This window comes from Penicilliopsis zonata (genome assembly GCF_001890105.1).
Source record: "Penicilliopsis zonata CBS 506.65 unplaced genomic scaffold ASPZOscaffold_5, whole genome shotgun sequence".
In the NCBI taxonomy this organism is placed as follows: Eukaryota; Fungi; Ascomycota; class Eurotiomycetes; order Eurotiales; family Aspergillaceae; genus Penicilliopsis; species Penicilliopsis zonata.
Genome location: NW_019208915.1, coordinates 594,638 through 621,634, shown reverse-complemented (window position 1 = coordinate 621,634; position 26,997 = coordinate 594,638). Strand labels below are relative to the sequence as shown.

Below are 26,997 nucleotides of genomic sequence, written 5' to 3'. Positions count from 1 at the left end.
GGCGGAAGATCAGAAGCAACAGGAAGCAGAATTACGCAGGCAGGCGGAAGATCAGAAGCAACAGGAAGCAGAATTACGCAGGCAGGCGGAAGATCGAGAGCAACAGGAAGCAGAATTACGAAGGCTAGCAGAAGCAAATACTCAACCGACCTCTTTCGGGAACTTTGTCCAACTTTGTCACGATTTATTTTCCAAAAAGTTAAGGGTTGGCACACCTACCACATCTACCAAGGGAAGTATTCCAGCACCCACTGGCAAGTACTGCCCAGCACAACTTCGCGTTTGGTCAGACTGTCCAGCCCAACAGCTAAAAATCTACACTGATGTCTTCAATTACCTTCAACCGACAGGGAGAGAACCCCCTCGGCTTTTTCCATCTTTTGCCGATTTAAACGGTCTTAGTCGGCACTTCTCTCGGCGTTTCCTGCGAAGTGAAAAGGATCTGGAGAGTTATGAACGATTTGCAGTGGAAGACCATGTCCAAGATATCATAGCCGAACTGTGCAAAATACCAGACGCCAAAGAGAGATTCCGACTTGGTAACGGGGTTGTGTTTGAGAACCACGGGAACACCCTGGACGATCCAGAAGATGAGGACGAGGTGCTAGACACATCAAGTTCAAAGAATCCGCGGCCCGACCAATTCTGTATCCATCGAGTCGACGACGGCACGAATACCATGCTTACCACAGTTGAATATAAGCCACCACACAAGCTTTCTGTGGAGAACCTCCGAAAAGGTCTTCGGCCAGGAGACTTTTGGAAAGACGTTGTGAACCGGGACCAAATCCCTGTCGATAAGGATGAAAAACTTACGTACAACGCCGAACAGCTAGCTGGCTCGGCGTTGGTCCAGGGATTTCACATTATGATCCAGGAAGGTCTCGAATACTCTTATATTACCACTGGATTGGCTTTGATTCTTCTCCACGTACCCTACCATGATCCTAGTACGCTATATTATCACCTATGTGAACCGAATATGGAGGTGAATATGAACAGCTCTAGTATCTTCCAGCGACCAGTAACGGCCGTCGCTAGGGTGTTGTGCCTCTGTTTAATGAGTTTTCACTCTCAAATACGAGACCAGGAATGGCGGAATACTGCCAGATCCCGATTAAAAATATGGAAGACGAGCTTTGACCATACGCGTTCCCCAATTCCTGACAAAGAGTTACGGGAATCACCCCCAAACTCAGAACATGCAAGTTCAGAATCAAGTGGCTCTGAATACTTACCATCTTCCCCATTGGAGTCCACAGGACAGGCCCGCCGAATGTCTTCCCGGTCTCAGGGCAATTGCGCGGATATCGAAACGCCTCGGAGGGAGCCGACGGACTCGTCTGATTCCGAGACCAGCCCAGCAACCCAGGGTCGAAAGCGAGGCTTCAGTCAAATCATGTCCTCTTCGTCTAGTCGACGTTCATCAAAACGCCCAAATAACTCGACCCATCCTAGTGATCAACGCCAACAACACACATCACGTTTCTGTACGCAACGATGTCTGTTAGGTCTGCAACGAAGAGGCACCTTAGACAATTCTTGTCCTAATGTCCATCTCCATCGACATGGCTCGGAAGGCAACCAACATTGTATCGATGTGAAACAGCTGGTCCACTCGCTGAAAAAACAGCTTGATCGGGATCTTGATCACAACTGCACGCCCTTTGGAGATTGTGGATCATACGGCGCGCCTTTCAAGATCACATGCTCTACATACGGCTATACAGTGGTTGGAAAGGGGACTACATCCCGACTCTGGAAGGAGGTCTCTCGTGAAGCCGAGGTATACCAGGTTCTCCGGAAGGTACAGGGATTAGTGGTCCCGGTGTTCCTTGGTGCAATTGATCTGGAAATGGTATATTTTCTTCATGGGGCCGGCGAGATCCAGCATATGCTGCTGATGGCTTGGGGGGGTGAAAGTATTGAACCAGGTGAAAAGCGGGCTGAAATCGCAAGGTCGGTGAAAAAAATCCGCAAGCTAGGAGTCGTGCATGGGGATTTACGGCTGCAAAATTTGTTATGGAATCACGAACTAGGTCGGGTCATGATCATAGACTTTCACCGATCTCATGTCGACCTCCAGCTGATGGGAGATCGAGCTCAATCTTTGAAAAGATCACAGGCGCACAATTCCAAACACCGTCGTCTTCTATTAATCTGAACAGCCATATGTTCATCCTAGGGTTGCAAGAACATGAATCAAATTTTATTCCTGGTCCATGAAGAATACCATTATGCAGAGGGAAGAAATTAAAAAATAAGAGTGAAGCATACTGCCGCACTCCAACAGTCATGGCATTAGCTATCTGCAAGATTTTACACCCCCTCCTCACATTCCTCCTTGACAGCACCATTCGTTGCATTAATCGGGACAACAACACTAATTGAGTCAACTGTTGACTCTATTGACCTTATCCATGCAAATTTGACTGTAAGGGCTCGAACAAGTGAGCTTCGCCAGATCCTCACCCGCTGTCTAGAGAGATATTGCAAAGATTATGTGGTGGGGCAATGTCCATGTATGCCTGAGGCAGCAGCGCCACTTTAATAAATAGAGCCATTCCACTGAACAGTTGCATCTGTATATCCTGGTTAAAGGGGCATTGATTACATTCTAAAATATGACTGACCACCTCGACGCTATCCGCATCGAAAAACTACCCGAAGATGCCTTCTACATCGCAGACTTTATTACAGAAGAGGAAGAGACATGGCTGCTTCAAAGGGTAATTCCCTTGACGGCCAAGTCATAAGAGAGACTAAATAGTTAGGTACTGATTCTTTGAGTATAGATCACATCAGCGCCCCGGACGCGATGGACCCATCTCACGCACCGCCGTCTACAGACCTGGCCATCAAAGCTTACGCAGAACAACGCGCTGATCAGCTCCCCCCTGCCTAGCTGGCTGGAATCGCCTGTGATCCACCCCCGGTTAGAGAGACTGGGGTTCTTTGCAGATGCGCCGCACGGGGCGCCGAACCATGTCCTGGTCAACGAGTACCGGTCCGGCCAGGGGATCATGCCGCACGAGGACGGGGCGGCGTATTACCCGCTTGTAGCGACGGTGAGTCTGGGGTCACCGATTGTGCTGGACCTGTACGAGAGAAGCAGAAACGAGCAACCGGTCGAAGGTGGTGGGAGGCCGCGGTTTCGGATCTTGCAGGAGCGCCGGAGTCTGCTGGTCACCACGAAACGCCTGTATACCGATTTCTTGCATGGGATCGCGGAAACACGGATAGACGCGGATCTGAATGCGACTACGATATGTAACTGGGATATGCTACGAGATAGGGATGCGTTCGAACAAGGCTGGTACGAGAGAGAGACAAGGATTAGCCTGACTTATCGAGATGTATTGAAAGTGGTCAAGTTGGGGAATACCATGAGATTTCTATCTCGCTAATCCCCCTTTTCCCCCCCACTATCAATATATCCCTGGTATCATTATCCAGCGGCCACGTACTGACTCGTCGCCAAATTTCTGCATATACCAGGTTTTTGTTGACTTGGCTGTGATACCGAGGTTGACGGCGACAAATAGTAGGCATGTGACTAGGGTCTTGTTGATGAATTCTCCCTTGGGAGCTGCCAGCAGTGCTAGAGACAGATATATAATACACTCCGCAGTGTAATGTGGACAGATGATACCGCGGAAGAGCGGATGGGTCGGTAAGGTGTATTTCTTCAGAGAGAACAAGTAGTGGTGGCAATCGTGCTGGAGGCCCGATGCCATCAAGAACAGAGGCAGACAGAAAAAGGTGCGCAGTGACGGGACATTGGAGAGCTTGATGTCGTCGAAACTCAATTTTTTTGATAGTAGATTGCCTATGTCCATGGTTTAGCTTGGGAGCCCTTTCTTTCCTTATCACGGCTTTCATACCTGTTCCTTCAATCCAGATTGCAACGCCCATTCCCAGATAAAAGGCAATTCCCATCAGCCAGTGAGCGAATCCCATCTTCGAAGAAGACGGTTTGGCAAAGAGAAACGACTCGTACAGCCGCCTGGAACCCTGGGCCAACATCAACAAGCAGCACAGTATGACCTGGTTAAATGACATGGACGGTTGTAGATGTGCGGGGGCGACTCTCTCTGCGATTGCCCGAAAGAAGACCCCGCCGAGGAGGACCTGCGTGGTCCAGAAGAGGGAGGACAGAACGGAGACGACATAGAAGTGGGTGAAGTAGCCGTGCGGTACTTTGAACGAGGCAAGGCTATCCATTGTGCGCGTAGCAAACGACTTGGACGCCGGGGCGGGAGGCTGCGACGGGCTGTCGGCTTGGGACGTCGAAGTCGCACGGGCGCCATACGCAACAAAGCGAGAACGGAGGGCCGCAGGCAGGCTGACAGCGAGGGTCTGGAGATTGATAGAATCATAGAACCATTAGGACCAAACCTGGTCGAAAGCAAACAAGACAGTGTGGAATCTAGATTTCCTGACGAAGCAACTCACCGTGCAGGTCGCCAGAACAAAGAGCGCGCGGACTGCTTCGATGGCATCCATCTTGGGGGAGGTGAGGCTGGCCAGATGCCAATGCTCACTCCAGCTCTTCACGGTGACTCGATCAAAGTAGACAGGTCAACTGCGAGGATCTTCGCACCGCTGACGACATGGTTGTCGAGGCTTGAGCCCAGGCTGTCAATTTGAGGCAGGCGGGCGGAGAGTCAGCAAGCTCCACCGAGTGTACGGAGTATAGAGTACACATTACCTATTGTTTCATCATTACGAAGAACTCTATAGAGATAAATCGAGTGGATGTATTAGCTCTAAATATCGCTATATGCTAGTAGCTACTCAAGGTAGAGCTTGGAGTAATTAACTACTAATTATTACCTAGGTACCTAGGTACCTGAGGTACGAGCTATGGCGTGTGCCTAAGGCAGCAGATCTTAGTAATCCAATCTAACCAGAAGCTCTCTAGTCTATTAATAACCACTAGTGTGCAACAGACTTTGCCTCTAACCTTGTAGAGTAAGCTCCCCTCAGCTCAGCTCAACAAACGTCACGATGCAACCATAACTAGTAGGGAGCCAGGACTCGTACTCCATAGCAAACATACTACATACGGAGTACGGCGTACGTTTATCCATGTCGAGGCCCGAGCCAAGGCTGGAAAAGGAGGCGCTGATCTGCAGCCGGTTTTTGGCACTTTCCAGTCTTCCTCTGGGCACTTCGCCTTCGCTGCCTGGTCACCTGCCGGTGGCGAATCTGCTTGGAGGGGCGATAAGCCAGACGCCGCTCCTGAGTCCTGCCTTTTGACTGGCCGGATGCGGCCGATCACAGGCCTTGAAGCCTGAGGAAGGAGTCTAGCAGCCAATCATGTCGCGACGCCGCCCTAGTAGACCGTGGCTAGCCCGGATACAGTTAGAACAAGCTTCAACCTGAAATTGTCAACCTGAGGCAACAGCCACGCCGACGGAGTATTGCCAACGAGAATAGGTACATCCATGACAACAGGTACCTACCTGGGTAGTGTACTAACTAATAGCTATTCTGTACCAAAGAACAGCCATAGAGTAGATATTTTCTGGGATCCTGCAAGCTCTTTCTCAGACGCCACTTGGGCCTGCCCGCAGATTCGACCTCTCAGCAGCAGCGGGTGCTTTGGGTGCTCCGCCCCGACGCTCGCGGTGGCCACTGAGGAGCCTGCGCGGGTTCTGGTGATACCAGACGCAGCTTGTTCCAGGCGGCCGTTTCAACAACTGCCTCTCGTAAACTGCCACGCCCTTTCTTTTCTTCCCTCGCCCTTCTTCCCTCATTCCATCCACACACACACACCCCCCCCCGACCGACCGACCGACCGACCGATCGCACCATCCATTGTCTTATGTTTCCTTCTTGAATCTGCTATTCTTTTTCCTCCTATAATTAATTATTATATCTATTCCTTTGAAAAAATCCCTAGCTGTCTTACTAAATTCACTCTCCACGTTCTGTACTATCGATCTTGTGGCTAGGTGATAGAGAAATATCACTGTTTACTCAGTAGTGATTTCTCACACCACTGTGACTCAACCTACAGGTCTTTAAGGATTCTTTCTCTTTAGATCGATCTTCTGTGAAGGTGTGGCTTAAACACCAGCATCTATCCACAACTGCTGGTGCTGCAGGCTGCTGCGAAGAGCGTCCCCTAGCCACGGCCCCCGAAGATGACGAGCAGAACCCCCAACAACCGAGTGCTACCGCTATGAGTGATGTTGAGGCAGTCTCCTCCTTGCCAGCTGCCCTGGATGCCGGACCGAGTGCTTTTGCGGCGACGGTGAATGCCCGGACGCGACTTCGCCCGCCGTTTGCACAACCTACTACTACACCCCTTCCCCAGAAGCAGGAGGATGTGTCCGAATATGCGGCGGATGATGACGGGACGGCGAGCCCCAAGGCCGACTCGGAGGCGGAAACTATCATCCAGTCTGGCCGCGAGTCGCTTTCGCCGGAGAAGAGACGCAAGTTTATAAGGCACGAACCGAAACGACGCGATGAGGGACCCGGACTCGCGGACGGTGACGGCGACCTGCCTGCGATTCGCCCGCAGGCAAGAAAGCGAACCGACTCGAATGCTGATGCCTCTCGTCCTACGAGCCCCGTTCGGCGAGCACGGTCCCCACTGCCGCTAGTCTTGAAGCGCGAGAGGTCAGAGGAACCGCAGGTTTTGACAAAACAAAAGCAATCCTCCCACCCGCCTGCCGAGACCGGGCCGAGGAACGAGAAGGAGCGGATCTCGAGGAAGCGGAGCTTCAGTGAAAGTGTCAACGGAGACAGCAGCCCCCGCCGCAACCCCCCCAAGTCACTATCTGTCGCCCCGCGCGACCGCGACCGCAGAGACGTCAACAACCTCGCGTTTGCTCGCCCCGCTTCCCACGACCGTTCCCTCTCCCCTGCGCGCCCCTCTCACAAGCGAACCGCCTCGGGTCCTCTCTTGAGCACTGGTGACATCGTCAGGAAGAGGAAAGTACCGCAATCGTTGATCACAAGCCACCAACCGAGGCAAAGCTCTGAAGATCGGCAGTCGGTCTCGTCTTCCGCTAGCAGCTCCCCGTTGCCCAGCGCCCATTTCCGCAAGCTTGCTTCAGTAGATGGCTCATCAGCATCTCCGGCAAAGCAGATGGGTAAGAAACAGCGTGATCAAAATGGCCGGACGCGCTTAGCGCGGGCTTGTGCTGCCCGAGAACTGGAGGCTGCAATGGCTAGGCATGCCGAACGCCCGGGCGATCTGAATGTTGCCGACAACGCGGGGAACACGCCTCTACAAATCGCATCTCTCGAAGGGTGTGCGCCTATAGTGCAATTTCTTCTCGACGCAGGTTGCGACGTGGACACTAAAAACATTGACAGGGACACGCCGTTGATTGACGCAGTTGAAAATGGGCATTTGGATGTGGTGAAGTTGCTCCTCGACGCAGGTGCAAACCCCCGTATTCTCAACGCGGAGGGTGATGAACTGTGCGACTTGGTCCCCTCTGATTCAGAAGACTACGACGAAATCCGACGAGTGATCGAAGAAGCAATGGCGAATCCCAAGCCCTCTAGGCGACGCTCCGAAGAACAGGTAGGAGGCAATGGCGTGAGGGAATCTGGGCGACGCGCTTCCGCCATTAGCCCGCGTGAATCTCCTCCAGTGCCTGGTGCCAAAAGCCCGCCTGTCTACAATGCAGCAACCAGTAGGCGCAAGACCGTCCGAAGTGAAGTCACCCGGAATGACCTGTTGTGGACAAAGCCATCCCCGGAGACTCTGAGGGAGTTTGCTAGCAAGGGTGATATAGCAGGCGTCGCGACAATCCTCAACGTGGGACAGCCTGCAGATGCCGAGGCTGTGATCGCAGCTGCCAAGGGTGGCCATGATGAAGTGATGTCCTTGCTCTTTGGAATCGGAGACGCCGATCCTGATCCGGAACCCTTGGAGGGGAACAATCACAAACCAGGATGGAACACCCCCATGCTGGCGGCAATCGGTCGAGGGAACCTACTTGTCATAAAGCTTCTACTGGACCAACCGAACTTCGATCCCACACGCCGCTTCCAGAAACGAACCTATTATGAGATCTCCCGTGACCGCAAGGGAGAGAACTGGGAGGAGGAGGCGGAAATTCTAGAAGATGCATATGAAGCTTTTTCGAAGACCAAGAAGACGCGGAAGTCCGATCTCTCGTCTCCTCGACGCGCTCGACACGACAAGGAAAGCAAAAGACATGTCCGCCGTGAATCGCACTCGCCTGTCGCTCGTCAAAAGAAACCTCCCGGACGGCAACCCAGCAACAACAATAACCATGAGGAGCCAGTCTCTCGAGATGCCGCTTTGACCAAGGAGAAGAGACGAGAACCAACAACTCAGTCAAAAGAGAAGACTAATCTAACCAGTGCGCGTTCGACGAAAGTTCCGAACCGAGACAGCCATGATCACTCTATTGCTACCTCTGACCCGGACACTGCCCGTGGAGAGCCTACCCGGCCTAAGCCAATCTTGAAAGTGCGGAGAGACAGTGAATCGAGCGGCGTTGCTCGGGCTGACGAGGTTCCCAAGAGAAGACGTCTCATTGCTGGTCGGCCACCCCAAGATCGGGACAGAAGACAACCCAGCCTGTTTTCATCTGATTCGCTTTCCGGTCGAGAGGAAGTTGCCAAGTCTCGACTCCATACGCACCCAGATACTTCAGCACCCAAGTCTACCGGCCCTTCCTTGAAGCGTATCCGCAATAATAGTGCCAGTCCAGAACGCTCGCGTTCTCGCGGTTCAGAAACCGAACGCCGGACTCTAGACGCCAATAAGAAGAAGCGCCGTGTCTTTTCGGAAGACAGAACGTCTGCTGCGATCAATGGCACGGTGAAAGATGCAGACGAATCAAAGGTCGTTCCTCCCGTGAGTCATATTGTGCAATTGAAGCAAGAATCCTCTGTAGAGAAGCAGAATGGTGTGCACAAACAGACAGATGAAGCATCCGTCAAAGTGGAGCGTGACAAGGTCGAATCCCACGCGCTAGATGACATTCCAATGGCCGAAGTCCAAGACGAGGATTCGCAGGCTAGGGAACGCAAGCAAGTCGAAGCCAAAAAGGCCGAGGACGCGCGTTCTGCAGAGGTTGCAGAGCAGAAACTAGCTGCTGCGGAGAAGGAGCGTGCTCGAGTGGCTAAAGAAGACGCTGACAAGGCAGCTCGTGCTGCTCGGGAGAAGGCCGAGGAAGAAGACCGCAAGAGGAAGGAAGCCGACCAGAGGCGGATCAAACAAGCCGAAGATGAACGACAGAAGCGACTGGAACAAGAGCGCCTGCGTGCGGCCAAGCTCCGGAAGGAACAGGAAGAGCAGGAGCAGCGACGCAGGGACGCTTTGCCTAGCAAGCTTTGCCTGGCGGCCAACCTGGTGGGCTCCAACGACCCTCTTGCGCGGAGCCATGCCTGGTTGCAAAAGTTCATGCCTGTTGTAACTGCCCTGACGAAACAGCTTGATCCGGCGTGTGAGCCTGATGTGGCAGACGAGAGATGGGTTCCTAACTACTTGGTTGCACCCTTGCTCGCGACCAATGATCTCCAGCTCTCTCAATGTGAGTTTCTTGCAACAGATGACCTGAAATTTCTTGCAGTTTAAAAATGGCTGACCGAATGCTTGATAGATCCTAGCTGGGAGAAGCGTGAAGCCACACAGACCCAACGCATGAACCTCTGGCGCGTAACCCGTCGGGTGCTCGTCCAGGCCGATGAATCGGAGTTCCACAATTCCTCTTTCGGGGAGATTATGCAGAAGGATTGCGAAGCCCGCCGGAAATATCTTGATATGAAGACTGTATTCTGGGTGAAGCTCTCCGACTTCATGGACCTGGTTCCGCACGTTCCACACCTGAATGGGCTCGAGATCCAGTTCTTGAGGATGCACATTGATCCAGAACCTTCCAACGGGACGTCTGCGTCTGCCATTGAAATACCAAAAGTCAACGGACACGCATTCGACCGATCTCTCGAAGACGGTTTCTCCACCGGAACCAACGGCCTGGTTAACGGCTACAGTCACCCAGTGCCAGGTGCATACGTCTGATTTCCTGATCTTCACCGAGCAAAGTTGGCACAAAGTTCTGCACGAAACCCGTCATCTCCCACTTTTGGGGTCCACGATCTCCTTTTTTGCTGTACCACTACGATACCTCTTCTTGTTTGATAGTGAGATGATAATCCTGATCCACAGCCATTGGACATAACATGATGCAATGAGCATGTCGATATGATGATGCTATGCATGTCCGTTTGGACAAATGATGATACGATGAATATTCCCCCGTAATAGTAAAGAGTTATTCTCATAGTAAAGTACACACCAAGTATGAAACCTGTATGTTGTATGAGAATAGAGTGGAAGGCCTGCGTTACTAAGCCAAGTATAGCCATCACGTGATAATTATGATACTAGCTTACATAATCTATAGGGCACACCAAAGCTTAGCCGAGAGAAAATCGGGATTTTGAAGCTCACGAAATTTCCCCGAATCGCCAACCGATAACAACCACTACTCTTTGAGGATCTTCCGACATCGAGTCATAGTCCACACAACAAAATGGTATCTTTTCTCTTTCCTTTTCTTTTTTAACCTCGTACTCATGGTATAATGAGCTAACCAGTTAGTCGGACGGAGAAGAGACCATTTCCAACCCCCCCGTCGCCGCCGCCGATGAGGTCGAAGTTTCCGCCGATGCGGGCGCTGGCGGCCAGATGTCCGTCCTGGATGCTCTGAAGGGTGTCCTGCGCATCTCGCTGATCCACGACGGTCTGGCGCGCGGCCTGCGCGAGGCGGCCAAGGCGCTCGACCGCCGCCAGGCGCACATGTGCGTCCTCAACGAGGGCTGCGAGGAGGAGGCCTACAAGAAGCTTGTTGTTGCCCTTTGCTCCGAGCACAAGATCCCTCTCATCAAGGTTCCTGATGGAAAGATGCTGGGCGAGTGGGTTGGTCTGTGTAAGTTTTTAAAAAAGAACAGAAAAAGAAAACATCCACCGGGAAAGCGTTGCTAATAATGCTACAGGCCAGCTCGACCGCGAGGGTAACGCCCGCAAGGTTGTCAACTGCTCTTGCGTCGTTGTCAAGGACTGGGGTGAGGAGTCACAGGAGCGCTCCGTCCTCCTCAACTACTTCCAGACTGAGCAGTAAATGCGACCCGGCTGATGGGCGGATCTTGTTGGAATCGATGGAACCCGACGGGCCCAAGTAGCTTCGCAGAGCTCAATGAAGTACAAAATAAAATAAAATAACAACCTTTCACAGTCAAATGTCTTTTTGAGTAGATGTAGTGTTGGACCCTTTCAATTGAGTCAACTAAGTAATTCGCCACGAGTAACAGTATGTGCTAAGAGATAATAGAATATGACAGCTAGGCTACTCAATGATAGAACCATATAGACAAAGTCAACGCCATGCCACGCTAATTGAATCAGAGAAAGAAAGCCGCCAATCGAGTAGCTCAGTTCTATATACGGTATACTATCGGAAACAGTATGACGGACGGACCATCTTGTTCGTTTCCGGCTTCAGCGAGAGCTGCTGGTAGGGCGAGCTTCCCGGGTCATAGTAGAGACCTTCGATTTGTCCGTTGTCACGACGCAGAGAGATGTAATAAAACCCGGAGATGGTGAGGCCTTGTCGTGAGTCGGTAGGGGTAATGAAACAGCGCTCTGATCAGTTAGAATGTTATGGCTTGGAGAAATAGGAGAATTGAAACGTACCCTTCCAGCGCATCAGAATCCATCCCCCCACCAAGTCATCCGAGATCCATTTCTTGCTCACAAGGTTTTTGATCATCTCGTCGTCTGTCAGATCCTTGAAGGGCTGCAGCTCGCGCCAATATGTACTGTCGATTCCGGCATCGGCGCGGAAATTCTTGGTTTCAAGAGTATGCGTGTTGAAGTCGATGATCTCGCCCTCCAGAAAAGTGATAATATGTGCATCGTGCGTCGGCGAGGTCTTATCTGGAATGTTATAGGCCTCCATTGTTCCCGATAAGGTCATGTCTTTATAATTGATGCTATGGATGGTGACTTTGACCGGCCAGTCGTCGTCCTTGGTGTTTCCCGGTTGCGACACGGTACTAGGTGCAAGGTATCGTCGCCCGCTGGTCGTATATACGCTGATGCGGCCCGTTTCACTACCGTTGACGATCACTGGGTCCTGTGCTGACATGCTCGGATTCGAGACCCGACTGAAGAGAGTATTGCTGGAGGCGGCTCGCTGCGATCCGGAAAAGACCACCCCGGGCCTCAGCCAGGAACATTCAGGCGGCGGTGCCAGGGAGGCTGTGTCGAGGATGAAGTCGTCATCGTCCCAAGCGAAGAGGTCCAACGGAATCAGGCCGCCAGCAGCGGCGGATGAGATGCTTTCCGCGTAGGATCCGGAGTATCGGAGACCCTCCAGATACTTGATTGTCTCTTGCAACTTCGGACTGGGCGGGTTTTCGATGTGCAAGAGCCGATGAAGATTGATGCGTGGCCGGTCATCATTAGTAGGACTGCGGTGAGACTCCCCCCGGTTACTCGGTAGGACACGATATGCCCTTGAGACCAATGACCCAGGGCGGTCTCGCTCTTCGGCCTCCTGGCCTGCACCACGTTCTCGATGTTGATCCAAAAGGTAATCTCGTAGGGTCCGTGTTCTAGGAAGCCGAGGCTGTCGTCGGATAGACTGTAGTAACCCTTCCGTTGAAAGGGCCGCGTCGGGGATCCGACTCCGACTGCCGCTGTCTGAAGAATCCCCGGTCAGGGCTGACGATGTCCGACCGCCGTTCTCGCGTCGCAGATGGCGCCGTGACGGCGCATTCCGAGCCGGTTCCCAATCAGCCGGTCGCCCGAACCACGACGAGATCGCGCTCGTATCGGGAAACGGCTCCTCGTTATCATCGTCCGACCCAGGCGCCCATCCGTAGAGCGACCGCAGGCTCGAAACGCGACCTTCATAGTTCGGTCGGTTACCCGCCTCCTCCCGCGGACGCCGGATGATGGGGATGCGGCGGTTGACCTCGACCCCCATGCGCGCGCTCCGCATGTCGTCCAACTCCATCCGATGGCCACCGTCCTCCTCTGTCAGATACTGTTGCCGTCGGCGCCGCTGTCGGCTGAGGGACGAGGAATCGGCGGAGTAGCGCATCCGGACGCGGGGGAGACCCGGGTTGTCGTCATGGGCAGCGTCGTCGGGCCGGCTACTCTGGAGGCGCAAAGACGTCGTAGGAATGGGGACCGGGGTCGAACCTTGCGGCGGCGACGCACCAGCTGCTGCTGGTGTCCGAGACGGAGATTCCTGCTGGGACCAAGCGATCGAGTTAGACAACGGGTCCATAGGGACGAGCGGGCAACCTTGGGACAGATAAGGTAGTCCCAAACCATGAACGCAAAACGGCCTTATCGAGGCTCCAGTGGACGAGCAGCCTCCGCAACAAAAAGAGGCCAAAGAACGCAGAACAAAAATCACCACAGAACAGAGATGGGACAGACGTACAAGAGGCGTGTTGGCGGGGGGCATGGTCTTCGGCAGTCCTCGTGGCGGCGCAGCGGAGGGCAAATTCCGCTGGTGGAACGGGAAGTGCAACGCGGCGGCGATCGGCAGGCGGAGAGAGCATGCGAGTCAGCTCACGACCAGAGAGCGCAATCACGCTGGACGATGGGGACTGGTTCTGCGGAGGTAAAGAGGCGTAATAGATGATGGGATAAATAATAAGCTCATGGATCGTGTGAAGATTGTCTGGTCAGCCGTCGAGATCGCCCTGGTTGGCTTGACTGTGGTCTGATTAAAGTTGGGAGACCAAGTGGCAACTGACTCAGTTTCAGGTTTCTACGTTACCTACATGTCGATTGATGGAGATTATAAGAGTCTTCTGCGGTGGAAAGAAGTCGAGGATCTATTCTACAGACTCCGAGTCCAATTACAATATTCTCATGGCATACACAATATGGAGTTTTCGCGAGAATGCCGGACGTAGCCAGAACTGGCATCACGTACCCGGGGTCATATTATCACAATAATACGCTGGCACTAGAGATAGATTTTCGCTAAGGAATTAATATAGACAGAGAAAGTAGAGCTCATTGCATAAGACGCAACATCGTACCGAGAAATCCCATATCAATTCTGTAGACGAGTGACGCCTAAGCTTCTCCTGTGATGATCAAAAACATGCAACACTTTGTAGTCTTCTTGGAAGATAGCATGGATGAGATTTGGCTCAGGATAGTCTATTTATTAATTATTAGCAATATGAAGAAAGATGCAGAGAGTAGAACTGACCAATGGCAGGTACAGTAGTCGCACAATTAATGATAATCCAGTCTTTGATCATGCCTTCTATTACCCAGTCATGATATTGTCCCATATTCTGGAACCTCGAGATATGTTCATCAACCCGATCATAGTCACGCAGGAGTTCGATGGCCCACATCTTCTCAGGCATCCAAAAATCTAAACTTCCTTTCTTGGTTCTGGACCACTCTGAGGAGATTGGAACCCCCCGCCCTGCGACCATCCTGAAGGCTTTATAGAACTCATCCTGGTAATGGGCTTCTACAGGCCTGTACTTCGCTGCACTGGAAATCTTTTTGCCCTGGGAGGAGTGTTGCAAAGAAATGACAGAAAATTGATTGAGAATGTCTAGGCAAAGTTCTCGAAGTGTACCATATCTTTCGGGCAAGGGTTTTCGTCTATGGCTGATATATCGCTCGACCCATCTTAACTTTTATTTAGAATATTCCAAAGGAGATTATCATATATAAGAGAAAACTTACTTCTCATGTAGGCGTGATGGAAGAACAGCAATTTCTTCTTCGAGGGAATTGGGCGTCTCATTCACGATGAGCTTATGAATCCATCCATTCACAAAACATGCCATCATTCCTGGACGGTCATCCCATGAGATGCTTCCTTGCTCCAGGATATCGGCAAGGACATTAGCAGCATCAGGTGTTAATTTAGGACGTCTAGCAAAAGAACGAGCAACAGGGCATCCTTTAAGATACATCCAGACTTTTTCTTCATTTTCCAAGCTGAAGACAACATGCTGTTTTGTTATCACGGATAATCCCTCGTGTTTGATCTTGCTGCGATAGACCTGGAACCTCAATCAGCCAGATATTCCAATCCACCGTTGCCAAGGTAGGATTCTGGATAGAACATACCTCATAGATATAGGATAACATCCCGTCTACAGCTCCAGGATGTCCATTTGTAAGAGAGAATAGATAGTCACTGGCTTCTTTATGAAGGGTGAATTCTTCAGTATACAGGTATTGGATCCTTCGGAAAACATTGTCATCAAACTCGGACCTGGTGAAAAAAAGTCCAATCCGCGGGGAGCCTTCAATTGGCTGAGGGGTGAAGGTGACGCATTGCCCTGGGTGAAATATGGCCGGGGTATAGTCGTGAGTCTCGACGCCAGTAAATGGACTCCCATAAGAACAGAAGAGGCAGATTCGTATGTCTCTAGGTACCAAATGATCTAGTCGTTCCTTGATAATTTGATTCCAGAATATCTCATCTGAGTATGACTTCTGGGCCTCATCAATAAGAAGTAGAGTCTTTGGAGCGAAGAAATCTGCTAGATTATGGTGTGGGTAGTAATGCTGGAGCTTGCGCTCTAACCCATCCCAAGCGGTCTCATTGCCGATACAAAAACCATCAAGATCTCTTCCCCATGTCTTCAGAAAAAAGACGGTCCAATCTTTCTTAATAAGATGATCCGTAAGCAGGTGAGCAAGCGTTGTCTTTCCGCTCGCAGGAGTGCCTCGAACATAAACAACTGGCTTGGATTCAATAAGGTCAGCAAATGCTGAGACTGTGTCCTGTCGAGGACATGTCAATGGGCTATTCGTGACTATCACCGTCAGATATTGTCAGCCGAGAAATGAACACAGTACAGATAGGATCTAGATCTAACTTTTGGATGCCTTAGTCTTCTGAACGTCCTGTTGCTTCTCCTCGAGGTCACTGGCAGATGGCGAGCCTTCGGGAAGAGTGTCGACATCCTCATGCTCTCCAATTGTATGATCGCAATAAGTGCATCTATTTTTCTCGTTTGATCCAGAAGATATGGTAAAGATGCCTTTTTCACAAGCGCATGGCATTTTCATTCGCCCTCTCATGACAATTCCTTTACACTTCCCTGAAGCCACAATACGAAGGAGCGACGGCGGCAACTTAGGAGGACCCAATAAGACTGGGGTGTAACGGTTGGTAGTTTGCATGGTAGATGGTAGATGGTGGGTTCGTAGGAGCGACAGAAGCGATAGTTAGGAGAGACAGAAGGTAAGGGTGAAGAGAAAGAGAAGGTGCTGCTAAGGTGGAGAGAAAGAGAAGGTACTTAAGTAGGTAGGTAGGTAGGTAGGTAGCTCAGGCGGAGGGAAACAGAAGGTGCCGAAGTGTTGTAGCCTAAGGTATCGCATCCCTCAGCTTCCAAGTTCCAGGGCTTTTTTCGGAGGGAGACATGGCTTCCATGACAAATGGTGATTCTATTCAGGTTTAACCAAGGATCAACCGAAGCTAAACTAGGGAAACCGACTAATATGCTCAATCCTTGACTTGACTATGGTCAAATTTTAGCTGGGTAAGAAATGATACTCATAGAGTAGACTGATAAAACTTGGTGAATTGTAGAATATGCGAGAAGCCATGCTTTTGGAAATTTCACGTGTAATGTAGGATCGGCTATTGAATAAATGCATGTTCTTATTCACTAATAAGGGCGTAATGTTGTGTATATATGGGTAACCACTATACTCCCTAAGCTTTGATTCTCAGAGCCGCGTCTTTCGTGATGTTCTCATCTGAGTCGAGGTCCGCGTTATACTATATGGCTTGTACTGTAGGAGTAAAGTGAGGGTAGAAGATGAGAGGTGAGTTGTATAAGGGAGAGAACAAGAGGGTAGCTGAGAGTGAATAGTTAAAAAGGGAAAGGGTGTCAATGGTTAATGAGTGTCGTGGCGGTGAATGACAGGTAGGTGACATTACTTTAGAAGGCTGGAGTCAGGTCTCACAAGCCAAAAACCCGCACCTCTATTCGTCTATTTGAAAAACGTATAGAAAAATACAAGAAGGTCCTTCATCACAGCACCTAGTATACCCCACGGGCTGCATTGCATTCATCGGCCCGTTGAATGCAGTAATCGATCAGATTCCAAAATCCGTCCAAGTCCACTCCCCGAGGAATGGCGACGCCATGGCCCTCCTTCGGAAATGCGATGGTACGACCAAGCTGTCCAGTAACCGAAACGTCTTGGCCGTGCTGTCCATCTGTCACCACCTTGACTGCGAATCTCTCGCCTCCCTTGTCATCGAACTTGAGAGCTGTTCTGGGATGCTTCTTTGCAAACTCTGGGTTGAGGTTTGAAAGAATGATAGCCACGGCGAGAGGATCATGTAAGGGTGGGCCAGTGGTTAAGCCAAAGACCGTGGCGTAAGTGGTGGAAAAGAATCCCAGCAGTGCATGCAAAATCTGACGCAAGACAGTTGGAGATTCCGAATGACCGCTAGCGCCGTTCAGGATCCGGTCTTGAATGGCGGTTGACGCGAGAACCTGGTGTGTCAAATCGAGTGTGATGAGGAAAGTCTTTGGCGCCAGTACGGAATTGCTGAAGATTGACTCGGAAGCCTCAGGGTCACACTAGATGGCCGTTAATTTCAGATCTTCAAATACTCCGTCCCCGACTCCTATACATACGTAGATATTAAACTCCGCAAACGGTGTCGTGTTGCCGATGCGGGACTGTTCCCCCGGAAGCCTACTCATAGGAGCAGTAGTAAATTCCTCGCCGACTGCACCGCCCATGATACTGAGCCCCTGGATATGCTCGGCCACCTCTGGAAACGTGGCGAAAAGGAGTGCAATATTAGTGAGTGTGCCCGTCGCCACAACCCAGGGTTTACCCTTAGGTTCTGCCAAGAGTGCATCCCGCATTGCCAGGATTGGGTTCTTGTCCGTCACAGGCGGGAACCTCGCCTTGGGCAGAAGGTCAGTGCCATCCAGCCCCGACTCCCCTGCAGGAAAGAAAGATCAGTACTCAACCATCGACATCGGCAATCAAAATGCATATAGAGAAGCAAGCCTCACCGTGGATATCCGGGGCATGAACAGCGGGCCGGCAAAACGGTTTTCTAGAGCCTGGGTAGACCGGAATATCTGGTCTACCAATCGCCTCTAGGACACTGCCAGCGTTGGCTGTGGTGTTCTTCAGAGAAGCATTGCCATGGATCGTGGTGATCCCCAGGAGCTTCAACGACGGGTGATGAGCCGCAATTAAAATAGCAAATGCATCCTAATCCATGATGGCCGTCAGCAAAAGACAAGTACATCCAGACACCCCCGGTATCACTCGGTTCTGACTCACATCATGGCCTAGAATTGGCTGTCAGTCTGGGTCCTAACACTCATAAAACAGGGTATTGAGGTGTACAAACCAGGATCACAGTCAAGCCATAAGGGAGTAACGTCTTCTGGGTCTATAGATGTAGGTATCATTCTGAAAAAAGGCACCCCAACCACTGAAACCTGCTTGTTCCTGAGTGTAGAAGGAGCAGAACCCCTCAACCTCTGATAAGCCTGCTTATCGATAGAGATCCAGGAACATGCCCTAAGCCCTAAGAACCATTCTCTATCAGGAAATCACGTGTTTATAGTGGAGCTTGTCTTCAAGGCGACGTCAGATGATGTCTGCGTCCCAACGTGGACTAGTTCATGTGCCCTGCTATCACATGTTTAGAGCGACAACTGTTGAACTAGAGAATAACTTATAATAATGAGCTCCCATCACTACAACAGACCGACAGACTGATGCCTTGACCGACCTAGGGACGTTAGTGATCCTCAATCTTTACGAGATCTTTTCTTTCAATTATATGGTATTCTTATTTCTACATCGAGGTGATGGACACTGATACTGTCCGCCCGAATCCCCCTCCGCTGCTCTCTTATCCAAAGGCAGCCAGCTCCGGATCGCGATCGCCAGCTTTGCCTTCACAACCAACGCTGCTTTCGCCTCCTCATCCGTCATCTCACACGCAATTGCAACGGAACGCTAGTCGTGATGACCAGGATGACTTATCGAGTGATAGAGCGACTGTCAACCTGATCCGTCGCGTCTTATGTCCCCAGTCAGGCAATTATGGAGCGTCAACTCCGCAGTCTCTAGAAGAGTTGTTGCCTCCGCTCTCCAGCTCCAATGAGGTGGATCGCCAGCTCTACGCTCTCGTAGCAATTATCATTAAGGAATTTGTATACTCGTGGTACTCTAAGATCACGACAGATCAGGTTTTCGTACAAGAGATCCTTCAAGTGATTGCCCACTGTACCCGGGCACTGGAGCAGAGATTGAGACAGGTCGACGTGCCGCAGCTGCTTCTGGATGAGATCCCAGCCTTGGTCGAAGCACACATAACCTGTGAGGCTGAGATGTCCCCAAATCCGTTGACCAGCCATTTGATTGTGTACTGATTCTTCTTTACTCCTGTAGCATATAGGCTGGCGCAACAGCAGTCCAAGTTATCAGGTCTTCCGTCCTCCAGACGGGCCGTATACCATGCGCTGAACCCACACCCAAGTTTTTCTCCAGTCCCAGATCCCTCTGATCCCCAGACGGTCGCTCAGCAGCAAGAGAATGAAGCATTGTACCGACAGCTCCTCGCCCAAGGTGTCCTAGCCGTCTTGCTCCCCACGGAAGACCTGAAAAATGGGTGTTTAACCGCGCTAGTTGGAGACATTTTGGCGGATCTCATCTTAGGAGAACAGGTCAGCCAGGCGGCAAGCGAAGGATGGTTTTTGTGGGAGGTGACCACCAAACTGATTGATGTTGCGGTGAGAAATAACGATCAAAGAAGTAATCAGAAGACCGCAACTACAGAGGAACTTGAACAGTCCCGCTTAGAGAAATTCGGTCTGCTCTCTTCTGGAGAGGTGTCTCAGCCAGATTCGACATCACACGCCCAGTCAAAACTTTCGGTATGGATGTGGAGTGTCCTCCAATCCATATACTTGGCATATATTGGCCTTCGTTTCGTCGCGACAGGCTTAATCCAGGTTGCATCTAGCCCCTTGGCGACTGTTTCGCGAGCGCCAACATCCCCCTCGTTATCTACAGCTCCAATCAGCACGACAATCGAGGCGCCCTCCTCGTCGGAGAAGGCCATAGGGAAGCGCCCCGTTCTCGAGTACAGGGTGTTTGGGATGGTCTCGCAACTTATTGATGTTCCCGGCAGGATGCCATGGTTGGGAGGGTCGCTTGGGCTCCTCCAATACCTGATCCTGATGGGACCGGGAAGGTTAGGTGACGCCGACGGCGTTCTTGATAGGTGAGCTATTCTATGTTTTCTTCTCCTTTCGATCTCTTCAACGGTGCCATACACGGGGAAAAGAATGGGCCATTTGATGGCACTGCCCAGACGGAGGTGTCACTGGAGCGCGTGAGCGTGCTTTGGTGTGGAGAAACAACACCCTTCGATAATCGAACTATGATCTACGCCTCCAAGCCTGGCGCTTTCTTCACCAGTGGCGGCAGGATGGACTTGGGGCCGCTCATTGGAAGCCTGCGAATGAGTCTAGCGGGAAGTGGTGCATTGCTCGCATACAATATCGGTCACTTGATCTGCTAGCGACCATCTCAGCAGCCAATATATCCTCATACAGGCCTCATCTGCAACAAGACCTTGTTATTAGGGGGGAGGGAGGGGGTTTGAAGGAGGGGGGGGGGCAAAATGGGAGGAATAGCGGGCTTGTTCAAATGCCCGTCGGCTTTGCGAGACAGTCCTGTACATGACGATACCGACTGTGACCGACGCGTACCGATACGAAACCGTCTCGGTACCGTTCGTACGCAAGGCGAGCACTGCCCGGTTTGCGTTCCGTGCTGCCAGTCCCTGGCCCTGATGCCCCTCTAGGGTCTGGGATATTCTGCCATTCGCCTTCTTCGTCCTTGCACCGAGGCACATTGGTCAGGTCTTGCGATTTCCCCCCTCCGGGCCCGTTCGGATTTCGATACATTCATTTGTGGCGGCCCTCGGACTGTCCGAGTCGACTGGTCCTCATTTCGATATCCGCGCACGATAGATTTCTCGCAGTAGTAAACATTGTTATGTTTGCTCGGTGGGTCTCTTCTGGACCGGCCCTTTCCGTGCCGCACCGTTCATTTCTTCCCCCCCCCAAGCGACCAAAAAGAGATTATGATGGCCCTGTGAACGCCGAAGTTTGCCCTCGGCGCTGGCGCCTCACTCTGGAGGGCGCTTGCACTTGGCCTCTTCACGGCATCAAAAACAGAAAAATCAAAAAATCGAACGAGCTTTTTACGACGGTCGGCCACTTAGTCAACGGTCATGCCTCTTTTAGGAGCTTGTATGACATGGATATGGGCCAGGTGAAAAGGAGAGGGGGAAAAGAAAACAACCCATGGGTTTGTTTTTTTTTTTTTTTTCTGCTTCCCTAGCGCCATGAACCAATCAGAAAATTTCTACAAATACTACCGGGCAGCCCTGGAGTATTCTCGCTCGAGAAGACGATTCGCCGGCTGGCCCTCGTTCGCTCGCTCGGCCTCTTCCACTGCACACGACCCTCGAACTTGTCCGAGACAATACGGAGTAAATCAGGGGAAGAACAGCCTCCTGCACTCCGCCAATAGCATTCCTGCTCCGATATTGAATGCGAATGCCTTGGCGGGGCAAGATACCATCTCAGCCAGCCCCGCCCCGATCTTTAGTGAGCTCATTGGGCTGGCTGGTTGCCATTCTCCTGCCGCTTGCAAGGGCTCTCATACGACATACGACTCCATGAATCGAAGAGGCAGCCCACGTGCAGATTGAAGACACCTTTTTTGTTTTTGTTTTCTTGTTTCTTTTTTGCTTATTGTACTATTTTACTATTGTTTTACTATTATTATTTTTTTTTTTTCAAATCTGGGTTTTTCCCTGCTAATCTCAATTTCTCTTCTTACAACCAGATTCCTTCACTCAACCATCAACGATTACTTTCTGAACCCCACTTTGTTGCCCAACCTGCTTCTCGTCATCAGAGGTACGCTCTTCCCAGGAAATACTCGCCCGGCCCCCGTAGCAGGAGGTGGGAGTCAACAACCGCCCACGACCGCTGCTGCCGGCGGTGCTTCTTCTTCTTCATCTCCGCATGTGTCTGTATCTTGGTCAACAGAGAGCGGGCCCGGCCCCACCGCCAGCGACACGACGGCCAAGAAGATGAAAGTGAATAATCACGGCGATGGAGGCGACGGCTCTCCGGCATCGTTGCCTGCCACTGCTACCACTGTACCTGTACCTGTACCCCTGGCATCGATACTACCAACTAGTCCCTCGCAGGGACAGTCCCAGCCGTCGCGCCGGCCATCTGGGCCTGAGATCCTCGTCATTAAGAGACAATGCGCCGCCAGGATTCTATCTTTGATCCCTCACCCTGTTGCCCTGAGATTGTTTGGAGCCGCATATGACGGTAAGAACCCTGAAGATCATGAAGACAAGCAAAGCAATGAGGAGCAGCTCAAAGCTATCGAAGAAGATATCCTCGATCTCTTCGCTGACGAATACTGCAACAAACATCTCATCTACTCCATCCTCGAGACCGTCCTGGCCAAGCTCCTTCCGGAAATGTCGGACCGGAGTGTAACCGAGTTGATGGAGGATAGGGGGGCATTCCAGTAGACTCCATTATAGGCAACCTCTCTCGATCGTATGTACATAGAAATTAGTTAACTAGTTAACTACTACTACTACTACATATTACTCCGTACTATATTATCAGGTACTATAAACTATATGGTCAAAGCGCTTAAGCTACGAGAGGCTGTACTCCGTACCAAGACGGATATCTGCATCGAGTCGCACAGGCCCTAGCCCAAGCCTTCCTTCCCCCCCTTCCCTTATCGCATCCGATGTACTACATAGTATGTATAGTCAAGATAGAGAAGGTAGGTAGCCGGAGGTTTGCTCCTAGTCCCCATCCATAAAGTATTTGTTACTCGACAGGGCAGCGACAAGGGTTGACGGAACGTCCGGCATGGTTAATTTGATATACTTCATCGCTGCATCAGGTAAAGGAATGTCTAAATTAATGGAGTCTCGCAATCGTGATATCGTCCAATAGTTCAATTTAATCAGGGTCTACCAAGTTTGATGCAGGGCAGCCCCAGAAAAGGAACCCCAATATTAATCAACAGGGGTAGGAGATGGAAAAAAAATATACCCAACAAGGAGAAGGGAGATATGGAATAAGAAGAAATATATTAGAGATTCATGTATGACCGTGGTTAAGATCCCTGCCGTTCCATCCTGTCTCGATAATGTTTTTTTAATGCCCGAAATGCCGTATCAAGAAGTCCCTCGAATATTTCCGCGCGAGCGGCCGATGTGTACCTAACTAAATGCATGTAGAAGAACGAAAAACCCAATGATGGGGGAGAAAATGATGAAAATGATGAAAATGATGAAAATGACGTTGTCCAGTTTTCAAAATGTAAACGTATGCATCGAATGGGGGGAATAAGGGGGAGGGGGGGGGGAATTGATCAAAAAATAGACGCCTGTTATTTGCGTATCCGGGGACTGACAGTTTGGCTGTCGAAAAGATCGTTCATCCGGATTTGCTGTGTACAGCAAAAGAGAAGATGAGTCCTAACGAGGTTGCCCTCATGGGTTGTATTTGTGTATCCTTTTTCCCAGGCTTATGACCCGACAAAGGAAACCAAGAAATGAAGAATAAAAGCAGGGGAAAACAAAGATCAGATAGCCGCCCAGTGAAGCCGTAAAACAGGGGAATCAACGAGAAAAAAAAGAAGGGGGAAAAAAAGGGAAAGACGAAACAGAAAAGAAAACCAGGGTCATTTGATCAACACCCGGTACCAATTTCCTTTTTTTTTTTTTTTCAAATGATGTATGAGGCCTGCGTTCTGCTAGCCCAACGTATGGATGCTTCGTTTCTTGCTCACCCGGGAAATATTGTGCTCTTCGATCCGTGCGAATCCTCCGGGTAAGGCGTTTGAGTGGCTTAGTGCGAGCCGCTCCATGAGTTTGCCAATGGTCATGAAATCCTGTGCAACCAGGCCATTGGGTTGATTTTGGAAGTAATTCCAGACCAATTCCAACGCACGCCGAGCCTCGTCCTGTGAGGGGGACTCTGGGGGGCTCACGGGCGAGACCGAGGCTGATTTGGAGAGGAAGGGAGGTGGGAACATGGGCGTCATCTTTGACTCGATGCTGGCGGGGGTTGTTTCGTCCGAGGACACTGGGAACTTGTGGTCCTCGTCTTCTTCCTCCAGAGGCGACTCGAGGATCGATAGGGACAAGGATTGCTGCAGCGCCCCCTTCGTGTTGAGGGATCCATCCGCCGTAATCAGGCTCGGATCGACCGACGCCACGGGGAAAGTCTGGCTCCGTGGTCGGTTGGTGTTACTGGCGGCAATGTGAGACTGGCTGGTCGGCGTGAACGGGCTGGTTGACACCAATGTAGAGGATGGGCTGGTGACACCGGTGGAGAGGGCTGCCATGTCGAGCGAGGTCAAGCTTTTAGCATGCGCAGGGGTGTACTCGGGACTAAACTCGGCCAAGGCTTCCGCGAGCTCTTTCTTGAGGGCTTCCTGGCTTCGGGTGGGCGACAATGGTGACATCGTAAGGCTGGTTGTGGAAACGGGAGAGACTCCTCCACCGGGCGTCTGGGCGGTGGAATCGATGGTGGTATTAGTATTAAGTCGGATAGGGCTGCCCGTTTCACTCTTGATGGTTTCACTCGAGCTCTTCCGCGACTTGGCCCCCATCAGATTGTTCCTATTCTTGAACTTCTCCAACCAGGTGGTACTCAGAACCTTCTCTTTCCCGTCCGGGCTACCGCAGGTACTGGCAAAGAAGAGGGCCTTTTCTCTGATCATCTCGTCCGAGATGGGATATCCCTGACGCTGATAATTCCTCGCCCAGTTGGAGAGGGCCTTTTCAATGTCGGGCACTCGGCCTTTTGGTCGTTTGATCGGAGATCGGCTGCCATCCTCAGGGTTCAAATACTTTTCTTTCTGGCGCAACACTTTGGACACCGTACTGCATCACACCATCAGAGATTAGAACTGTGTTTAAAACATAACAAAAACAACAACAAAAACAACAATAATAATAATGGAACAATGCCAACCTTCGCTCCACTCCAAATAGCGCTGGGGAGGATCATGTCAGTGGGACTTTTTTTTCTTGAGTGCAAGCAGGATCGAGCCACCATTAAGGGGGAAGAGACCTTACCTCCAATATCCGTCTGTTTAGCGGTTTTGTTCTCCTCGTGATATAAACACATGCGTCGACGGTCGTCATCTGTCAGCGTTCGACGGGGCGTGGATCCACTGGTCGAGGACTTGCGAGATGAAGGCAAAGGCGCAGTATGCGAGAGGGCTGGGGCCATTGAGACTGGGGCCACCGCAATCTCGGAATACTGCGGTTGCGTGGTGAGCAGACTGGGCCATGGGTGCGACGGAATCGCCAGCGGCAGCGAAGCGTACGGTGGTGGGATTGACATGCCATAGGACGAGGCTTCCAGGGTCATGACGGGCGAGGAGCTATAGGCAAAGCCGTGGAAGTCGGGGATTGGAGGCGAATTGTGAGGGGTTGCCGTAAAGGCACCCATTTCCAGCCAAGTTGGGGTTGTGAATTCAGATTCTTGTACATGGTGACCCTCCGTGTCCATGGCGGTTGATATATCCCTCAAGTACCGGGTGAAGATCACAGGAGAAAGAGAGAGAGGAGGAAGCACCAGAAACCTAACCCTTAACTGAAGAGCGTAGCCTCAGAGAGAGAGAGAAAGAGAGAGAGAGAAGGAGAAAAGAAAGAAAGAAAAAAAAAAAGATAGCACGTCTAGCGATGGCACGAGGAGAGATGATGATGCATGTTCATTGACTATAGAAGACCGAGTATCAGCAGCGCCTGCGACCCCGCAAAGCAGCCCCGAACCCGTACCGGGGAGGGGGGGATGGAATGCGACGACAGGCTAAGGAGGGGAGATCTCCAGAGCCTTTAGTAGTGAGAAGGGGAAAGGGGGGGGGAAAAGGATTCGAGAAGGATGGTGGATAGTCGGTCTTATGAGAGGAAGTCTAAGAAAGACATGCAACTGTGCAGAGTAAAGTTGGGATGGGTGGTGGGTGCGCTGCATGCAGGTCAGGCATGGACGGAGTTAAAAAAGGGCAGGGCGACAGGCACCGCGCAGGGAGAGGTACAGGGCTTAATGGATGGGAATAGGCGACGGGAAATGATAGCGAGAAAAAAAGATGACAGCTCGCGCTACCATTGGATCTGTGCAAGATGAGAGGCATGGTGGGGGGCACGGCGGTTGGCTGGATGGAGGGCGATATTGAAGAGGAGGTCGAGATACCAACCTTGAGAACCGTGAGCGTAAGGGTCCGTACGACGGCTTGTTTGGACAGGTACGTACGGTACGGAAACATGACAAAGAATGGAACTGTGGCTAACGCGCTTGGGAAAGGTCGGCAGGAGCTTGATGAGAGATCAGTCGTCAGTCCTTTCGGCAGACACCAGCCTCTCAGAGGACGAGGCTGGCGGGTTACACCGGACGGGCTAACAGATCTATTACTCTGTAGATCGGGATAGTATGTAGTAGGTAGACAGAGACAAGAGTCGTCCTCCCTCCTCCTCCTCCTCCTCCTCCTCCTCCTCCTGCCTCCTCCATCTTCCTTTTTCTCTCATTGAGAGGTGGAGGAGGAAGAGCAGATGGTTGCTGATCATGAAGTGGACCAGGGCCGACTAGGCGCGGATGAAGATCCGGACATGTGCGGGAGGCGGTTTATTCATTTGACAAATCCGGCCCCCCTCACGGCACACGGGCAGACGATCAGGAAAAAAGCAGATCCATCCATGACAGGAAACTGTTTTGAATAAAGCTCATGGGTGGGAGGATTAGGATGTGTGTGGGCTGATGAGCCGCTAGTTAGGGCGAGCCTTTTTTTTTTTTTGATGAACGAGCGAGCGACGATTGTGTTTCGGTATCTGCAAATCAGGATCATCATGCTGGACGTCA

General features: G+C 51.3%; 10 protein-coding genes across 10 annotated transcripts in view; 5 read left to right on the top strand and 5 right to left on the bottom strand.

The window, feature by feature from the left end:
* ASPZODRAFT_1739647 (hypothetical protein) overlaps positions 1 to 2,594 on the top strand; it is a 2,916-nt gene extending 322 nt beyond the window's left edge. Inside the window, exon 2 of the mRNA XM_022727016.1 lies at positions 44 to 2,594. Coding sequence (XP_022582171.1) covers positions 44 to 2,164 — 2,121 coding nt within the window. The 3' untranslated portion in view covers positions 2,165 to 2,594. The remainder of the gene's footprint in view (positions 1 to 43) is intronic.
* A 30-nt stretch (positions 2,595 to 2,624) lies between these two features.
* Positions 2,625 to 3,407, top strand: ASPZODRAFT_63774 (hypothetical protein; the record flags this gene model as incomplete). Its single annotated transcript, XM_022729183.1, has 2 exons — positions 2,625 to 2,729; positions 2,796 to 3,407. 2 exons carry the CDS (start codon positions 2,625 to 2,627, stop codon positions 3,405 to 3,407), a joined length of 717 nt encoding a protein of 238 aa, XP_022582170.1.
* A 21-nt stretch (positions 3,408 to 3,428) lies between these two features.
* Positions 3,429 to 4,506, bottom strand: ASPZODRAFT_15109 (hypothetical protein; the record flags this gene model as incomplete). Its single annotated transcript, XM_022725699.1, has 3 exons — positions 3,429 to 3,829; positions 3,885 to 4,359; positions 4,456 to 4,506. The coding sequence occupies 3 exons, from the start codon at positions 4,504 to 4,506 to the stop codon at positions 3,429 to 3,431; spliced, it is 927 nt and encodes a 308-aa protein (XP_022582169.1).
* Positions 4,507 to 6,190: 1,684 nt separating this feature from the next.
* Positions 6,191 to 10,262, top strand: ASPZODRAFT_158581 (hypothetical protein; the record flags this gene model as incomplete). The annotated part of the gene is made up of 3 exons (XM_022726361.1): positions 6,191 to 8,357; positions 8,388 to 9,536; positions 9,606 to 10,262. The coding sequence occupies 3 exons, from the start codon at positions 6,191 to 6,193 to the stop codon at positions 10,022 to 10,024; spliced, it is 3,735 nt and encodes a 1,244-aa protein (XP_022582168.1). The 3' UTR covers positions 10,025 to 10,262.
* A 276-nt stretch (positions 10,263 to 10,538) lies between these two features.
* On the top strand, positions 10,539 to 11,126 carry ASPZODRAFT_141238 (hypothetical protein; the record flags this gene model as incomplete). The annotated part of the gene is made up of 3 exons (XM_022724730.1): positions 10,539 to 10,541; positions 10,607 to 10,934; positions 11,002 to 11,126. The coding sequence occupies 3 exons, from the start codon at positions 10,539 to 10,541 to the stop codon at positions 11,124 to 11,126; spliced, it is 456 nt and encodes a 151-aa protein (XP_022582167.1).
* A 108-nt stretch (positions 11,127 to 11,234) lies between these two features.
* On the bottom strand, positions 11,235 to 13,655 carry ASPZODRAFT_131210 (hypothetical protein). The gene is made up of 3 exons (XM_022722700.1): positions 13,461 to 13,655; positions 11,699 to 13,262; positions 11,235 to 11,647 (listed from the first exon to the last, which is right to left on the bottom strand). Exons 1-3 carry the CDS (start codon positions 13,482 to 13,484, stop codon positions 11,457 to 11,459), a joined length of 1,779 nt encoding a protein of 592 aa, XP_022582166.1. The 5' UTR covers positions 13,485 to 13,655; the 3' UTR covers positions 11,235 to 11,456.
* Positions 13,656 to 14,147: 492 nt separating this feature from the next.
* On the bottom strand, positions 14,148 to 16,195 carry ASPZODRAFT_165779 (hypothetical protein; the record flags this gene model as incomplete). The annotated part of the gene is made up of 5 exons (XM_022726728.1): positions 14,148 to 14,194; positions 14,247 to 14,683; positions 14,741 to 15,063; positions 15,131 to 15,825; positions 15,889 to 16,195. Coding segments are annotated over 5 exons (1,809 nt in total), but the record flags the coding sequence as incomplete, so codon positions are not given.
* Positions 16,196 to 16,674: 479 nt separating this feature from the next.
* ASPZODRAFT_131209 (hypothetical protein) lies at positions 16,675 to 18,506 on the bottom strand. Its single transcript, XM_022722699.1, has 5 exons — positions 18,405 to 18,506; positions 18,335 to 18,342; positions 18,058 to 18,262; positions 17,668 to 17,984; positions 16,675 to 17,610 (listed from the first exon to the last, which is right to left on the bottom strand). The coding sequence occupies exons 1-5, from the start codon at positions 18,463 to 18,465 to the stop codon at positions 17,062 to 17,064; spliced, it is 1,140 nt and encodes a 379-aa protein (XP_022582164.1). The 5' UTR covers positions 18,466 to 18,506; the 3' UTR covers positions 16,675 to 17,061.
* A 240-nt stretch (positions 18,507 to 18,746) lies between these two features.
* Positions 18,747 to 22,726, top strand: ASPZODRAFT_131207 (hypothetical protein). The gene is made up of 3 exons (XM_022722698.1): positions 18,747 to 19,384; positions 19,457 to 20,291; positions 21,929 to 22,726. Exons 1-3 carry the CDS (start codon positions 18,871 to 18,873, stop codon positions 22,635 to 22,637), a joined length of 2,058 nt encoding a protein of 685 aa, XP_022582163.1. The 5' UTR covers positions 18,747 to 18,870; the 3' UTR covers positions 22,638 to 22,726.
* A 1,158-nt stretch (positions 22,727 to 23,884) lies between these two features.
* ASPZODRAFT_15103 (hypothetical protein) lies at positions 23,885 to 25,653 on the bottom strand (the record flags this gene model as incomplete). The annotated part of the gene is made up of 3 exons (XM_022725694.1): positions 23,885 to 25,019; positions 25,111 to 25,132; positions 25,215 to 25,653. The coding sequence occupies 3 exons, from the start codon at positions 25,651 to 25,653 to the stop codon at positions 23,885 to 23,887; spliced, it is 1,596 nt and encodes a 531-aa protein (XP_022582162.1).
* Between the last annotated feature and the right edge of the window lie 1,344 nt (positions 25,654 to 26,997).

Excerpts from the sequence above, each read along its gene's own strand:
- ASPZODRAFT_131210 (XM_022722700.1), bottom strand. The coding sequence starts at position 13,484 with ATGCCCCCCGCCAACACGCCTCTT. Across the intron at positions 13,263-13,460 it reads CCCCCGCCAACACGCCTCTT|GAATCTCCGTCTCGGACACC; the intron begins GTACGTCTGTCC and ends TGGTCCCAGCAG. Across the intron at positions 11,648-11,698 it reads GATTCTGATGCGCTGGAAGG|AGCGCTGTTTCATTACCCCT; the intron begins GTACGTTTCAAT and ends CTAACTGATCAG.
- ASPZODRAFT_131209 (XM_022722699.1), bottom strand. The coding sequence starts at position 18,465 with ATGATACCTACATCTATAGACCCAGAAGACGTTACTCCCTTATGGCTT. Across the intron at positions 17,985-18,057 it reads TCATGCCCCGGATATCCACG|GGGAGTCGGGGCTGGATGGC; the intron begins GTGAGGCTTGCT and ends TCTTTCCTGCAG. Across the intron at positions 17,611-17,667 it reads TTGCGGAGTTTAATATCTAC|TGTGACCCTGAGGCTTCCGA; the intron begins GTATGTATAGGA and ends ACGGCCATCTAG.
- ASPZODRAFT_131207 (XM_022722698.1), top strand. The coding sequence starts at position 18,871 with ATGGACACTGATACTGTCCGCCCGAATCCCCCTCCGCTGCTCTCTTAT. Across the intron at positions 19,385-19,456 it reads GGTCGAAGCACACATAACCT|CATATAGGCTGGCGCAACAG; the intron begins GTGAGGCTGAGA and ends TTACTCCTGTAG. Across the intron at positions 20,292-21,928 it reads GCCGACGGCGTTCTTGATAG|ATTCCTTCACTCAACCATCA; the intron begins GTGAGCTATTCT and ends TCTTACAACCAG.